Source organism: Necator americanus, chromosome III (assembly GCF_031761385.1).
Source record: "Necator americanus strain Aroian chromosome III, whole genome shotgun sequence".
Taxonomy (NCBI): Eukaryota; Metazoa; Nematoda; class Chromadorea; order Rhabditida; family Ancylostomatidae; genus Necator; species Necator americanus.
The window spans coordinates 31,488,939-31,504,451 of NC_087373.1; the positions used below are offsets into that span (position 1 = coordinate 31,488,939).

General features: G+C 45.5%; 6 protein-coding genes across 10 annotated transcripts; all 6 read left to right on the forward strand.

The window, feature by feature from the left end:
* Positions 1-441: 441 nt before the first annotated feature.
* On the forward strand, positions 442-9,605 carry RB195_011585 (uncharacterized protein; the record flags this gene model as incomplete). Of its 3 annotated transcripts, none has more annotated exons than XM_064193068.1 (7): positions 442-611; positions 843-1,309; positions 1,897-3,637; positions 3,727-3,965; positions 4,146-6,187; positions 8,174-8,664; positions 8,744-9,605. In XM_064193068.1, the coding sequence occupies 7 exons, from the start codon at positions 442-444 to the stop codon at positions 9,603-9,605; spliced, it is 6,012 nt and encodes a 2,003-aa protein (XP_064050651.1). The 3 variants fall into 3 exon arrangements, with proteins under 3 accessions (XP_064050651.1, XP_064050652.1, XP_064050653.1); XM_064193070.1 differs by having other exon boundaries at positions 4,164-6,187; XM_064193069.1 differs by lacking the exons at positions 1,897-3,637; positions 3,727-3,965; positions 4,146-6,187; positions 8,174-8,664; positions 8,744-9,605 and having other exon boundaries at positions 843-1,440.
* RB195_011586 (uncharacterized protein) lies at positions 1,974-3,689 on the forward strand (the record flags this gene model as incomplete). The annotated part of the gene is made up of 1 exon (XM_064193071.1): positions 1,974-3,689. One exon carries the CDS (start codon positions 1,974-1,976, stop codon positions 3,687-3,689), a length of 1,716 nt encoding a protein of 571 aa, XP_064050654.1.
* An 874-nt stretch (positions 9,606-10,479) lies between the features above and the next one.
* On the forward strand, positions 10,480-10,722 carry RB195_011587 (uncharacterized protein; the record flags this gene model as incomplete). Its single annotated transcript, XM_064193072.1, has 1 exon — positions 10,480-10,722. The coding sequence occupies one exon, from the start codon at positions 10,480-10,482 to the stop codon at positions 10,720-10,722; it is 243 nt and encodes an 80-aa protein (XP_064050655.1).
* On the forward strand, positions 10,722-12,508 carry RB195_011588 (uncharacterized protein; the record flags this gene model as incomplete). Of its 3 annotated transcripts, XM_064193075.1 has the most annotated exons (4): positions 10,749-11,146; positions 11,243-11,322; positions 11,389-12,277; positions 12,325-12,508. In XM_064193075.1, 4 exons carry the CDS (start codon positions 10,749-10,751, stop codon positions 12,506-12,508), a joined length of 1,551 nt encoding a protein of 516 aa, XP_064050657.1. The 3 variants fall into 3 exon arrangements, with proteins under 3 accessions (XP_064050656.1, XP_064050657.1, XP_064050658.1); XM_064193073.1 differs by lacking the exons at positions 11,243-11,322; positions 11,389-12,277; positions 12,325-12,508 and having other exon boundaries at positions 10,722-11,171; XM_064193074.1 differs by lacking the exons at positions 10,749-11,146; positions 12,325-12,508 and having other exon boundaries at positions 11,224-11,568.
* Positions 11,622-12,299, forward strand: RB195_011589 (uncharacterized protein; the record flags this gene model as incomplete). The annotated part of the gene is made up of 1 exon (XM_064193076.1): positions 11,622-12,299. One exon carries the CDS (start codon positions 11,622-11,624, stop codon positions 12,297-12,299), a length of 678 nt encoding a protein of 225 aa, XP_064050659.1.
* A 1,525-nt stretch (positions 12,509-14,033) lies between the features above and the next one.
* Positions 14,034-14,321, forward strand: RB195_011590 (uncharacterized protein; the record flags this gene model as incomplete). Its single annotated transcript, XM_064193077.1, has 1 exon — positions 14,034-14,321. The coding sequence occupies one exon, from the start codon at positions 14,034-14,036 to the stop codon at positions 14,319-14,321; it is 288 nt and encodes a 95-aa protein (XP_064050660.1).
* Positions 14,322-15,513: the final 1,192 nt, after the last annotated feature.

Consider the following 15,513-nt stretch of genomic DNA (forward strand, 5'->3'; position numbering starts at 1 on the left):
ACTGTCCAATTTGAGTCATTTGTTATTGTTTATCGCATTATCGTCTTGTGTGTGTTTGAATGTTTTATACAGGTTTAATAAGTTTGAGGCTATAAAAGTCGTACGCTGCATGTGTTGTCGAGCATACTGAACCACCAGTGTCAAGTACAACTCTTTTTTATGGTGCATAGGTCAAAACCTAAAGAGGTACGACTTTCCTTCATTACGCTTTACCTAACACGGAACGCACTTCGATTCACGCCTCGATTACGCTGACTCAAGTCGTCAGTTGCTAACACCTAAGTACGCCATGTCTGGTCCCATCACTTTAGAACTAAGAAAGCACTCCTCACACGATATTGTAATGATTTGAACGAAATAATCGCGCAGTACGAAGGGGACGCGTCGCACCATGACATCTCACCGAGCTCTAGAGAATTTTTGGAACACATCCACACAGCTATGCTGGAACTCAAAGCAACAAGTAAACTACTGGCCGACCAACTTGATGCTTTCGTTAACGTCATTGAAGCAATGGGTGACGCACTCAGCGAAGACCATGAAGCGCAAGCGCTTGAATATATAGAAAAGGCTCACCTTGCCATTGATCGCGCAGAAAGGCTTGCTATTAAGTGAGAGGCCAAACGCATTAGTGTTAGAGAAACGGGTAATCAGCCCATCATCACCCGAAATAGCGGACAGTTGGACATAGCAGCACCAAAACTACCCGCTATTCCAATACCGACATTCACCGGAAAGATATGGAACTACGCTAACTTTTGGACGCTTTTTAACGCAAACGTCCATAGCCAACCCTCCCTGACTAACTTACAAAAATTCAACTTCTTAATAAATGCGCTCAGGGAGAAGGGAGAAGCTCGCAAACTGGTGAGGCGCTATCCGGTTACTGAAGAAAATTATGAACCTGCCGTTAACCTACTGCAGAAGAAATACGGCAACGACGCACAATTAATAAGCGCTCTACGGTCGCGATTAGAAAGCGCACGAGCAGAAAACTCAACTACGCAAGCGCAGAGAAAATTATTAGAAACAATAATCCCAATCGTGACACAACTAAGAAAACTAAAAATCGATTTGAACGGGTCATATAATGCCCAAAAGGTGCTCGCAAAGTTCGCCCTAAGAATACAGCGTAGAGTTCTGGAGAGCCAAATAACACCAGACATGGTTGAGAGTCAGTGGAAGATGGAGGAGATAATAGCGGAACTCGACGCCAACATTACAATGGAAGAACACGTTAACGACATGGTAACCAAGAACGCAACTGTCACCACGCGGACTGAAAGCGCTAACTTCCACATGAGACAAGGTATACGCAAGCTCACGCTTGCGTATACCTTGTCTCATGTGGAAGTTAGCGCATGTTTGCATGTTCTGCCAATCTCCCATGCACAAGTCAGCACTATGCACCAGATATTCCACAGTAGAGGAAAGGCGTAGTTTCCTCCAGAACAACAACATGTGCCTCAACTGCGGACGCGAAGGACATTTCGTGAAAGACTGCACAAGGGAAGGGTGCAGAAAATGCCAAGATGGAAAGCACAATCACAGCTGGGAAAACACAGAAATCTCCCGCAGAACACGTCAACAATGAAAACAAGCGCAGCGCCAACAATGCAGAAGCCAACCCACGCACAACAGAGAACCCAGGGTGAAAGAACACGTACCACAGGCAGGATCACACAGGCACACCCTATCCAGATGTGTGCGACGGATACGGAGATCCAGGACCAGGAAAAAACACCACATGAGGACGAGGACCCCACGTGCTTCAGAGCATCTCGACACCTCTCCAACACCAGGACAGCGAAAATGTGCTACTACTAACTGGAAACGCAAGAGTCTGGAACGCCAATAGTAAAGAGTGGCAATTTGTTGAAATCCTTTTTGACACAGGTGCAGACCAATCATTTATCAACCAAGCATTAGCAGAGGATTTAGGACTCACATGCACAGAAATAAAGGAATTCAATATGTATACATTCGGAACCAGAGACCCTGTCCCAACAACGTGCGGAGTAACGTTCTTGGATCTCTGGGATAACATGGGAGAAAAGCACAATGTGCGCCTACATGCAACGGCGGTATTAACCGCGAAAGGAAAACTCACATATCTCAGTCAGCAGGACTTAGATTTCATCGCACACAACAAGATACAGTTATCCAAAGTAACGAAACGCAAACAATCCAAACCACAAATACTTCTAGGCTGCGATCAGTTGTGCAACTTGTTAGAAGTTCCTTCGCCAAGGTGCACGCTTCCGTCCGGTTTACTACTCATCCCATCTAAACTGGGATACCTTCTGACCGGGAGACAGCAAATGACGGCGACATTGGATCCCCAATCAAGTATGGTAACGATGATCCAAACGCTCACTAATGAAGAGGAAGACCTACAACGTTGGGACAGATACTGGACAATGGAATCGGCAGGAGTCTGCGAATTCATAGGTACAAAAGACGCAGAAAAGTCAGCAATCAACGACAAGGTGCTGCAATTTTTCAACGACACCATTGAGAAGCGCGACGATGGATATTACGTGCGCTTACCCTTCAAACAAGATCAGCCGCCGCTCCCAACGAACAAAGAACTTTTGGAAGACTACGACGACACGTTTAAGACACAACTGGATAGCGGCATAATCGAAGAAATTCCTGAAGAACAAGAGGAGGGAGATGTAGTTCATTACATCCCTCACCAGCCGGTCATCACACCCCATAAGGAAACCACAAAATTACGCATAGTTTTCGATGCATCTTCACACTTCAAAGACTGTCCCTCGCTTAACGATGTACTCTATCAAGGCCCGCTCATCCTACCAGAACTCTACGCAATGTTGCTACGCTTCAGGATACCAAAGTACGTCATTACGTCTGACGTAGAGAAAGCCTTCCTTCAAGTTCATCTACATGAGCTAGACCGCGATGCGACTCGATTCTTCTGGGTACGCGACTACAGGAAAGATCCTACTGAGGACAAAATTCTTACTTATCGCTTTAACAGGGTCACATTTGGACTAAATGTGTCACCATTTCTATTAGGAGCAACGGTTCATTACCACCTGCGCAACGCAATTCAGGACAAGGAATTAGAAAAAGAAATCCGGGAAAATCTTTACGTTGATAATCTCATCCTTGCCGCAGAAACAAAACAAGAAGCACTACGCAAATCAACCGATTCTAGGAAGATTTTCGCCGACGTGGGTATGAATCTACGCGAATTCCTATCAAACGACCATTTCATCTCGGAAGGCATCCACAAAGAAGCCTGTGCAACTAACAGAGTACAGATGGTCCTGGGAATCACATGGGATAGCGACAAAGACATTATAAGTATTCGATGCGATTTCCCTTCAACTCATCATCTGACAAAACGCATAGTGGCCAGACAGATTGCGTCGATATACGATCCGTTCGGATGGCTAGTACCACTCCTTACACAACCCAAACGGTTCCAGCAAGACCTATGGAAGCAAAAATTCGCTTGGGATACGGACCTTCCAAAGAAGATAAAGGAGGAATGGGACACAATTACTAATAACGCTCATGGATTTCAAAAATCTTTCTCGAGACAATTCTTCAATAAACCAGAATGTGGCAGCTTAGCCATCTTCGCAGATGCTAGCGGCATAGCAATGTCAGCATGCGCTTATATCTTCACTGTAAATCAATCAATCAATCAACGCTAGTCATGGCAAAATACAAGTTACTGTCGATAAAATCCAGGCCAACAATACCCAAGATGGAGATGAACGCGTTGACTCTTGCGACACGTCTTGCATTCTCTATCTTCCAAGCAATGGAAACGCGACTAATCAAACGCCCTTGGGACATCTACATTTTTTCTGATTCTCAAATCGCATTGGCTTGGCTATCGACATCAACAAACGACATCGGTCTGGGACTTCTTGTCAATAACAGATTAAAAGAGATGCGGAAAATAGTAAAAGCGCTGAATGAGGCTGGTATGGCCGTACAATTCAAATTCGTACAAACTACAGAAAATCTAGCCGACGCAGGAACAAGAAGCTTAACAAAGTCACAGCTAGCTCAAGATTTATGGTGGAACGGACCCAACTTCTTACGCGACCCCATCACTACATGACTCGCTCCAACTTATCACATTAACCTATGGGACCCTCAAGAAGTACTACCGGATGCAGGGAATGTCCATGCTGTGATAGCACGAGAGGAATATGAGCCGGTTACCTCTATCCTAGACTGGGACCGATTTAGCTCATTCAACAAAGATAAGCAAGCGACTGTTCGCGTATTAATTTTTGTGCGAAAACTGGTAGATAAATTACCCACAGAACGCAAAAATACGGCCCTTGAACGGGTGCCAGAACTAAAGCACATCCCTTACTCTTTGGATGACATTGGAGGTAACGTCATAAGCGCATCCAGACGAGCATTAATCTGCAACCATCAATCAATACATCTCCAACAAGATTACCGCAAATCAATGGAGAATACATTACGACTCTTTAAAGATAGTGAAGGAATATGGCGTTCAAAAGGACGAGTAGGAAACTCGGCCCTAGACAACGACGCTAAGAACCCAGCTTTCATAACCCCTAAGACAGCACTGGCGGACCTCATCATAAAAGAAGCGCATGGAACCTTTCATCGTGGTGTCGAACATACAATAGCAACAGTACGTCTGCAATATTGGATTCCCAAACTAAGACAACAAGTACGTCACATTGTGAAGAACTGTGTCAAATGCCGCAGATTTAACGGATTACCCTACGCCTACCCTGCGACAGATGATCTACCGGATCGACGTGTAATACGCAGTCACCCGTTCCAACACATTGGTCTCGACTTCTTCGATCTCCCAGTTACAAAAGAGGGTAGCGAACAGATAAAAACATATGGGTATATATTAATCTGTACCGTAACGCAAATGATTCATTTAGAATTGGTTCTCAGCATGTCAACCGAGGACTTCTTGAATGTCTTGCGTAGATTTATCGCGCGTAGAGGAGTCCCAACAACAATCACGAGCGATAATGCTGCCACTTTCCTCCTTAGCGCTGAAATATTAGCAACTGGAGCAACAACGCCGCCGGTTAACTCCATAATCAGAAATACGGTTGCGCAACTAGAGATTGAATGGAAAAATATTACTCCATACGCACCTTGGCAAGGGGGCTTCTACGAACGCCTCATCAAATCGATAAAGCACGCATTATATAAGTCACTGAAAGGAAAACCACATCACTCCATTGACAATCTTAGAACAGTGCTGACAGAAATAGAAGCTTGTTTAAATTCAAGACCTCTCACCTACCAAGGATCAGAGCTGGACACCCTTAGCTCTATTCGTCCAATCGATTTCCTCCAGCATGATTTGATTTTGACGTTCCCTTATGACGCGACAAGTTCTAAGGACGACCCAGACTATCTACCACCAGAAAGGATTAGGGGGCTAGCAACAAAACGAGAAGCAGAACAGGCATTCCAATCCTCCTGCCAAAACACAGAACATTTTTGGAACGTTTGGCAGCAAAATTACTTTACCAGTCTACGCGAGATGCATAGAAAATACATTTCCTCGCAACGACATCATCATCTCATACCAAAAGTGGGCACAGTTGTTCTCCTTTGCGACCCACTATTGCATCGAAATGAATGGAAGCTGGCTCGCATTACGCAGACCAACGCTGGCAGAGATGGACAAATTCGGGAAGTAGAGTTAATAACATCCACGAAGCGAAAAATCAAACGCCCTATTAATCTCATTGTACCACTAGAACTCAATGACGACACAGCAACATTGGATAATGGTGACCCTACAGCAGCAGTTCAAGAAGATGTCGCATACGCAGGAAGACCGCGACAATATGTAAGCTACACCAATAACGTCGGTACCGCCACTTCAACGCAAAAAGCATGCGTTCCATCACGGAAATGGTTTCTCTTTTACCTCATGCTTCTTTCACTCTTTCGTTCGTCAAAGGGTGCCACGGCAGGGGACATGAAAATAACCTGTACTGAAGAAGGAGTACTCATAAATACTTACGCTAACACTACCTTCGAGCTGTGCGCTGACACGCTTTGCAAAATCTATACACCGATGGCGGAAACGTATGTGGTGAAATTGCTGCCAGAAGTAACACTACATGACCACGTAGTTTCGATGAAATGGAAGAACTACGAACGCCTTTCAGTCATGGAAACGGTGTGTCCGGCCCTGAACTTTTGTGAAAATATTGATTGCAGCTTTTGCACTACTGTTTTATTTAACCCCGAGTGCTGGCCGAAAGCCGCCATCTTACTTTTCGTACTGCTCCTTTACGGGATGATTGGAATTGTTTACCTACTCCTATACGTCCCTAAGACCATCGAAAAACCGATGCGGCTGATGTTCCAAGGAATAGTCATCATCATTCGAATATGTTTGCGAATACTCCGATTTTTTCCCACTTTCATATTGCGCACAAACGCGGGAGAGCTAGATCAAGAGGCGAACGCATAACAGAACCCTTAGCCATCATGGCACTAGTAGTGTATCCAGAGCAAATATAAATTAGGAATCAACGCCTGCCAACACATCAACATTCTCGAGCAACATTCTACAGTATGTAAGAACACTGACGGGAAAGAACAATGTAGTTTCGAGATAACTGAATTGTTGAAACTTAACTCTTTCCAACATGAAGCTTGCCTACGCTTAACAAGGAACTCTACGCTTGTCGCAAATATAAAAATACGTTGGAAGGGGCTTTACCTCCACTGTGATCAGGAAACACTCTTCTTTACGCGTTTCACAAAACTCAGAGTGATAGACAGCAAACGCTGTCCTCACATGGGGTCCTGTAGTGGAAATAAGTGCGCTGATATCAAACCACATAGCATCATTCCAGAGCTGAGCACCGGAAATCAATTTGTGGGTCGAACAACCTGTCTAGAGTCATGTGGGGGACCAGGTTGTGATTGCTTCTATTTAAGTTCCGGATGTTTGTTCTATCGCATATATGCCACACCCAAAAGCCAAACCATCTATGAAATCTTCCGCTGTATACGTTGGACCGAATCGGTGAAAATTGAGGTGGTGGTAGAAGAACGCAAAAGCCGACATGGCAAAATACGTTTTGTTTCTACAATTACGCCCAATGTGCCATCGCTGCAGCTCACTATGTCATCATTAACCTTACCCCCCCACGCCCGCGCTCAATGACCACTTCATTTCCACAGGTGAAGAGACAGCGATATGGAAAAATGCGTTCACACCGGATATATTATGCGACTCATGGGCACTAGCGAATGCAACAAACTGCACGTTGCATGACGATTGTGAATGCACACCTGCAGAGAACCGCGTTTCATGTCAGCGCCTCTCTAAAAATATCGACAAGGAATTCAACAGGGTCGAACTGAAGCTCCCGGTAAAAACCGCAGCAGTCGAATATAGAAAGCAGAGGGACGCTTCGATAACGGCAAAAATATTTTAAATGGTATCTGCTGAATTAGTCGTAAAGACAAAACAAACATTAACCTTCGAAACCACGATTATTGTTAAGGAAGAATCCTGCTCAGTCGAAAACGGCGTACTACAAGGGTGCTATAGGTGCCTAAAAGGGGCGCAAGCTAAGATCAGGTGCCTATCACGCACAGAAACGCTAGGAGGAATCAAATGCAATAATGACGCCTTTGTTGTACCGTGCGCACATTATGCCACGTCGTCGACCTTACGCTTTCATTTCGATTACGCAAGGCAAATCATTAATTGCACCATCAACTGTGGACAATTTCCGCAACGCTTCATGCTAGCAGGAGTACTCAAATATGTGGGGAACTTCAACGCACCCATTAGAGACGCAACAGCAGGAAACACTTCGTTTTATAAAGAAATAGAATGCCCCGACATCGCGCATATCGCTGACGTGATCTTCAATTGGTATAAGACGCTAATAATAACAATGTTAGGAGTAGCAGTACTCCTCTTCCTAATATATCTGTGTGTCCAAAAAATGGGGATGCGCATACTCAGAATGATCCTCCGCATCATTATCGCAATGATGTGCCTCCCATGTCACACCATACTTCTCTCCACAGGAATACTTCGGAAAGTCACGCGAAGGCATAAAGTGTCCTCCACGCACCCGCATGAAAAACTTTTTTGAAAAAAAAACGTCACAGTCAAAATTAACACTTGCCTTTCTAGAGCATGAACGCCTACGAAGAACTCGCCCGACTTCGCCGCATTTGCAACGCGATACCTACTCTACCAAAACCAGTGGTGGTATATAACAAAATAATTCACGGATCGGTCACTCTCCAAATTACGGTGAGATCTATGAACAACCTCCGTGATCGGTTGAAGGCGGTGCGCACCTCTGACAAAGGATGGCAAGAACGTCTAACGCAACTGGAGTTGGTCGAGGCAGTTAGAGACAAGCTTCATGTTGAATTCGCGCTAATACGTTCAGATCTTAGGACGCTGTATGCCGTTATACCACTGCTCATAGCTACCGACGCTATTTCGAAACGGCAATGGGACGAGTTGATTAATCGACCGCAATATGATGACGTCGGCAAACCTGCAACTGTAAAGCAAGGCAAGCTTGAGCTGATTATTTCCGACCAAATCGATCTTCTGGAAGAAACTCGCTTATCCATCGTCGAAGAAGAGAAACGCAACGATTCCAGACTTCGGTCCTTGCTTCGTTGAAAAACCTTCACGATACGGTCGAAAAAGGATTCGCAAATGTTAACCAGGACTCGCATGAAACAGTAAATCCGGAAAACGTAAAGCTCACGATTCAGCAAGAGATCGCGACGTTATCCGCCGAAAGTGCCCATATAGCAGAAGGAAGTTATCACGTACAGAATCGTATGACATCACATCCGTCGCTAGCACTGAGTCATCAACGCAAAATCCCTCGCAAGAGCACAGTCGCGAGGGCGAGGGCATCATCGAAGAGATGCACGAGGAAAGGGATGAAATCCCAAGGTTAGTCGGAGACGATGATAGTGATGAGGAAAGTGAGCAAATGGAAGAAGAGGAAGGAAATATAATTTGGGACAACGAGCAATTTATAGAAGGATTCGATGCGATGGAGGAAGAAGACGAAGAGGAACCTGAGGATGAAGAAGCACTGCGGCTTGCGGCACAAAGGGCACAACGCAGACGCCAGATTGAAAATGAGATACACCAGACGGAACAAGGAGTCCTCGGTTTGGAAGATATAGTGAATTCGCTGTGTCAAGAACAGTCGTGTGCGCCACGCAATTATGAACGTGGAGCCACTCAACACGACGATGAACAAACGCTACGCTGTGTCTTCTGTGGAAGGATCGGTGACCATTATTCTGACTCTTGTATTGCCCACAGGAACATAATGGAAAGACGCCTCATTCTCGACGCACAGCGACGCTGTGGATGCTGTCTTGAAATAGAATTTAGCCATCACGTCTGCCGGAAGGCCAACCTGCCCTGTTACCACTGTCGAGCAAGAGGGCATCATTCTTCGCTTTGCGACTTACCGGAACGCAGCGAGGATATTCGAAATCGCATACACCAAGCATTGGAGAGCAGACGCATGGCACTGGATAAGATTCGAGAGCTCCAAAGGGAACTACAAGAGCTAAACTAAGTGGGAGGACGAAGAAAACAGATGGTGGAGCCGAATCCTTGCTGACCCGGGAGTATCGCGCAAGAACCGCGATTCCTCTCTGCAAGACGCTGATGACGAAGAAGTGAAAGCGCGGTTCAAGAGATCAGTGACTCATGCAGGGTTATCTTGCTTCTAGCAGAAGATTCTCAAAATATAACCCCTGCATGAGCCACTGTCGTCATCAGGAGCCCCAGCAAATAAGGACGGAAGACGCAGCCGGGACATTCCGTCCATCTCGCCGTTTTACCCTTTTTTTTATTCATAGTTAATTCGTCTTAGTAGTTAATGTCGCGCATAATCATTTCATGTAAATTTAAATTTAACATTTTCTCGTTGCTTTGTTTTTTTGTCCATAGGACCAGGCCTTTTTCTGAATGTGACGCGCTGAACTGTTGTTGTATTATATCCTGACATTACACGCTTAACCATTTCGTTCATTTTGTACCGTAACACTGTAGGCATAGACTTGCCTCCGCACGCTTAGGTTCTTGTACAATTATGTTTTGTTTCGCGCTTAGTTATAGTTACTTTATATACCCCTGTTTACGCGCTTAGGTTTTTAGATACATTTCCACACACCTTTTAAGGTTATTGCTGTCCAATTTGAGTCATTTGTTATTCCTTATCGCATTATCGTCTTGTGTGTGTTTGAATGTTTTATATAGGTTTAATTACCCAAGTTTGAGGCTATAAAAGTCGTACGCTGCACGTGTTCTCGAGCATACTGAACCACCAGTACCAAGTACAACTCTTTTTTACTCAGCAAGAAGTCACTGCAAAAAGTACTTGGAATAAAGTGGGATACCAACAACGACAAACTGGTTCTAGTCGGCACGTACCCCGCAAAGAACATATGCACGAAACGCGCAGTGTCGGAGCAGGTAGCCTCTACGATCCCCATGGATGGTTGACGCCACTCACGCTACCCGCCAAGCTATTCTTCCAGGAGTTGTGGATCTACGACTACAATTGGGATACACCCTTGTCGGCAGAACATCAGGATCGTTGGAGGACAATTCAAGAAAGCACTAACGAGTTCAGGAAACGAATACCGCGAAAAGAAGGAAACCTCGATGAACTGGCAATGCAATCGTGATGTTTTTGGACGCAAGCTCACAAGCAATGGCCGCATGTGCCTACATCGTACAAAAGGGAATATCCGAACTGCTGGCTGGAAAATGTAAGCTGCCACGTCTAAAAGGCAAACCCACTATACCGAAGATTCGAAAGAAAATATCCATAACCAGTGTCCATGTTCTCACCTATTCGGAAATTGCGTTGAGTTGGATCAGAAGCACAGCCAAAGGAGAATCAGCTGGAGTCTTTGTGAACAATCGCAGAAGAGAAGTCCATCAGCTCGTCAAGGATATGCCAGTTGCGGTAACGTTCGGCTCTGTGAAAACATCCGAGAATCCCGCCGACAGTGCCAAAAGGGGCATGCGAAAAGAAGAGTTCAAGCGACACCTCTGGTGGAAAGGCCCGAGCTTCATTACCAAACCACCCACGGATTGGGACAAAGAGTACAAGTTGTTTTTTTCTATCTGATTTCGAAGAGGGAAAAAAAGACAAGGGCTACATCGTTTTGACGACAAAAATCATGCATCCTCAACTATCAGACCTAGTCGACTGGAAGCGGCACAAAAGCTTAGCATCATGCAAAAGTACGATAGCTTTCGCGCTCCGGTTCATCAAAGGGGTCAGCTCTCGAGTCAACGCCGATCTGCGACAACGTATTGAAAAAATCATACCCGAGATTTCCCAGATGACAACAGAGCCGTACGTGACAGCGAAAGAAAGAGAAATGGCGTCGAAGGTACTTGTCAAGAATCATCAACGCGTTCATGTTACCGATCCCAGGAAGCGAGTTTTGAAGCAGTTGAAACTACACCTCGACGAAAGTGGAATCTTGCGGCGCAGAGACGCCCTGAAAAAACAAATCTAAGCTATGATGTACGGCAGCCAATCCTTATCGAAACCAAAACGGACCTCGTCAGAATGATCGTCCAAGAAGCCCACACAGGACTCCACTGCGGCATTGCGCATACAACGGCAAACGTGAGGCAGAATTATTGGATTCCAAAGTTGCGGCAGCTAACACGAAGTGTCATCCGGAAGTGCCTCCCGTATCAGGAGTTTAACAACTTTCCCTTCGTCTACCCCGACATGCAGGATGTTCCAGAATGCAGAATCCGAAGAACCCGACCATTTGAGCACATCGGGATTGACTTTTTCGGACCACTAGCAGCCAAAGAGAACGTGGTTGCGATAAAAGTTTATGGCATCATCATGACCTGTGCCACTACACACCTACTTCATTTTGAACTGGCGGGAGACATGTCAACAACGGCGGTGTTACACGCATTGAGGAGATTTTTTGCGCGAAGAGGAGTTCCATCCATGATAATCTCCGATAACGGACCATCGTTCCTGCTTGGGAACGATATTCTGAAGGCAGCCACTACCTCTATTCCCAATGACGTCTCGCTCGCGAAAACAATGGCCACGAAAGGGATTGTATGGAAGACAATAACGCCCTACGTTCCCTGGCAGGGAGCTTTTTACGAGAGACTTATTAAATCAGTGAAGCAATCTCTTTACAAAACCACGTCTTGGAAAACGTCACGTCGAATGGACACGTTTTGGACAAAGAAGTACTGGAAACGTTCCTTATAGAAGTTGAAGGATACCTCAACACCAGGCCGCTGACCTACCAAGAAGAACAGTGGGAGGATACCCCAATGCTCCTCCGTCCAATCGATTTCATACAAAGAGAGATGATCGTCACATATCCACTGGAGTACGCACGAGACAGTTCCGATGACAAAGAATACCTCCCTAGTGAAGAAATCTACGCACTCGTCGCCAAACCCAAGAAGCCTTGAGAAGCAGTCACAAGTACACGGAACGATTCTGGTCAATATGGAGCCAAGAGTATCTCACCAGCTTGCGAGAAAAGTATCACCTAAGTCTACGATGCAAGAAAGGAACGACTAGACCTCCTAAGATCGGCAACGTCGTTCTTATAAAAGATCAGGCCCTTCCAAGTAACTCATGGAGAATGAGACGCATCACAAAGCTACCGCAAGCAAACGATGGCATAATACGAGAAGCGGAGGTCAGGATATTAAACAGCCGCAATTGGAGGCCAACAACACGCACACAACAGCCACGCTACAACCTCCGACCTAGAGTCCGAAATGAAGCAGGAAGTCGCACACGTGTAACGAGTACTCGATCAATTCCAATATCAACTGCTACGCTTCTGCTCGCCGTTGCTTTTCTCATAATCCCGAGCGCTAAATCCGAAATCGCGAGGACACCTGCTTGGGAGAGCAATAGCACTCAAGGAGCGGAAATGCACTGCATTAAAAGAGGAGTACAACTCAGTTCTTCGGGAATACGAAGGTAAGAGATTCGCGCAGAGAACAATTGCCATGTGAAGGAAAACCCACCACAACATGAGGATGTCATTTTCCCTCCAGAGGTTACGCTACATAAATATCAGGTCCAGTGGAAGCTCTACGATGGCAACCAACTAACGATATTGGATACCATATGTCCTCTCTCTTCTTTTTGTAAAAGTATACGATGCTGGATCTGTACAGCTAATATTCTCAATCTGGAATGTTCGCCACAGTCGGCAATTGTCGCCTCAGCAATTCTCATGTACATAGTGACAGCTGTTCTCTACACACTCTGCTACGTCCCAGTTGCGCCAGGCAAACCGTTCCGATTAATAGGCAGTGGGCTGTGTATCGTCACGCTCATAACGGGCCGACTTCTGAAAAGACTATAGCAACATTTTGCGAGAAGAACGATCCAGCGATGGCAACAACAGCCGAACAGACGACGTGACGTAGAAGCCTTTCTAAAATCGCCACTAATTGCGGCTATAATACTGGCAACTGCAGTGATGGCCAAAGGCTGCCAAAACGTCGATGTCTTCTCGCAGCCAACCACAACCTGTCTCCTATCTCCAAAAGGACAGAAAAATGTGCACTAAACTAGGACTGAAGATAACAAAGCGCACCAAAAACCACCAACACAACCCCCCCACAAAACAAGTTTTTGGGGGGAAAAGCCGAAAATCCACAGCGCTCGTGCTCGCGCAAGCAAAAAAGTGTGTTTAGTTAGACCCGGAAAGAAACCTCTGAAACAATGCGCAGTATCCTGCGGGACAGTGGAAACAACTTTTGAAATCACCGGTATATTGCAGTGAGTACGAACAATCCACGGATCCGTAATGAATATCCTATCTGGAGAAAGCAAGATCTACGACGAAATGGTATTTCCGGACTTTTACCATACTTTCAACGTCATCCGGCAATGGTATAAGTTCCTTGCCCTCGCCGAAGAATTCCTACTACTCGCAGCAATTCTCAGCTACTTCTTTCTCTGGACCCGTGGATGGAAGGTGATTCTCTTCCTCTTCCGTATGGTTTTCTGCGCGATCACTACTACTGGACGAGCACTTATATTCGTGTTCACCGCGCTGTTACGTCCCTTTCTCCCGAAAATGCGCAGACAGGAGAAAAAGAACCTCTGAGTCACGGGGTATGGCTGCTCTCACTCGATACAATCAAAGGAAAGAAGCCAGCTTCTTTAATGCTTCACTATCAGTACACTATCTCCGAAGAACATGAGAAAAATCCGCGGGCCCTTGACGTCATCGACGAGTTGAAGAAGAAAAAGTGATTGTTCGAGAAGAAGAAATAGAGATTCAGAAGAAAGTCGACAGACTCCGACAGCGCCTCCGCAACTCCACCAAATAAAGAGAACCCGAGGTACGGCAGGTCCCCACGCCCAAGCACCTCTCGGGCGGACTATAAAGAATCCGCACGCATTCTCTATTTTTGTTCTTCTGTATCTAGAATTTCTCTTTGAGTGAATCACTGAAATCTCATTTGTATCGCGTTCTCAAATCAATGACTAATGTTAAGGTCGCTTCATCCGCATTGGCTCATATCTTATAGAAGATCTGATGTTTTGAAATAGCTGAGCTTTCTTTCCGCATTCTTTGTCGCACACAAAAGAACCTAGCATTATCATCAGTGAGAGCACCATTTGCCATGACTATTTCCCTCGCTTTATCATTGAAACGCATCTGTCATCGTTTGGTATAAAATAGAAGCTGTGAGAACATTTATGCTCGCATTGTCAGTTTCTTAAGCGTTTCCAAAATTTTAGAGTTCTAATTTTCTCTCATCATTCGTATAGTTCATTTGAAGTATACGTATATCGTTCGTATAGTTCGTACGTATATCGTGTCGTTCATTTGAAGTAAAATTTAATTACCCAAGTTTGAGGTCGTCAAGGAAGAGCGGTCGAGGTCCGCGACTACTCGGAGAAGCCCGAGACTTCTTTATGCTTATTCCATCACGTGTGTGCGTCTGTGTATGCGCGTGTCTCAGTCAAGAAATCCCAAAAAGAGAGGGGATACTATGGGGTCGGTTAGGTGCGGTGAAGCCTCAAGGCGGCAAAATTGGGTGAGACGAGTACTATGGCGTCGAATTCGTGTCCCGGAGCCAGATAGCTGTAAAATGGGGTGGGACGGGTCCAGCGGGGTTGAAATGGTGCGCGGGAGCCTCAACGCAGTAGAATGGGTTTCCGTGGTTCCTTTGCATATCTATTTCCCAGCATGTCTCCTGATGCTGCTAACATCCTTTCTTCAAAAAGAGGAAACACACGTGCGAACGCCTGATCAAATGCAACGTACGTACGTAGTAGCCAACAGTTTACGCGATCTGACGTAGAACGTTATTTTTGTCACTACGGTAGTAATATTCACGTCATTCCATGTTAGCACATCATGCTGTGCTAATAGTGAGAACGGAGGAAACTCATACTTCGAATGATATTCCAAATTGTGGAGGTTTGAGAGAAACAA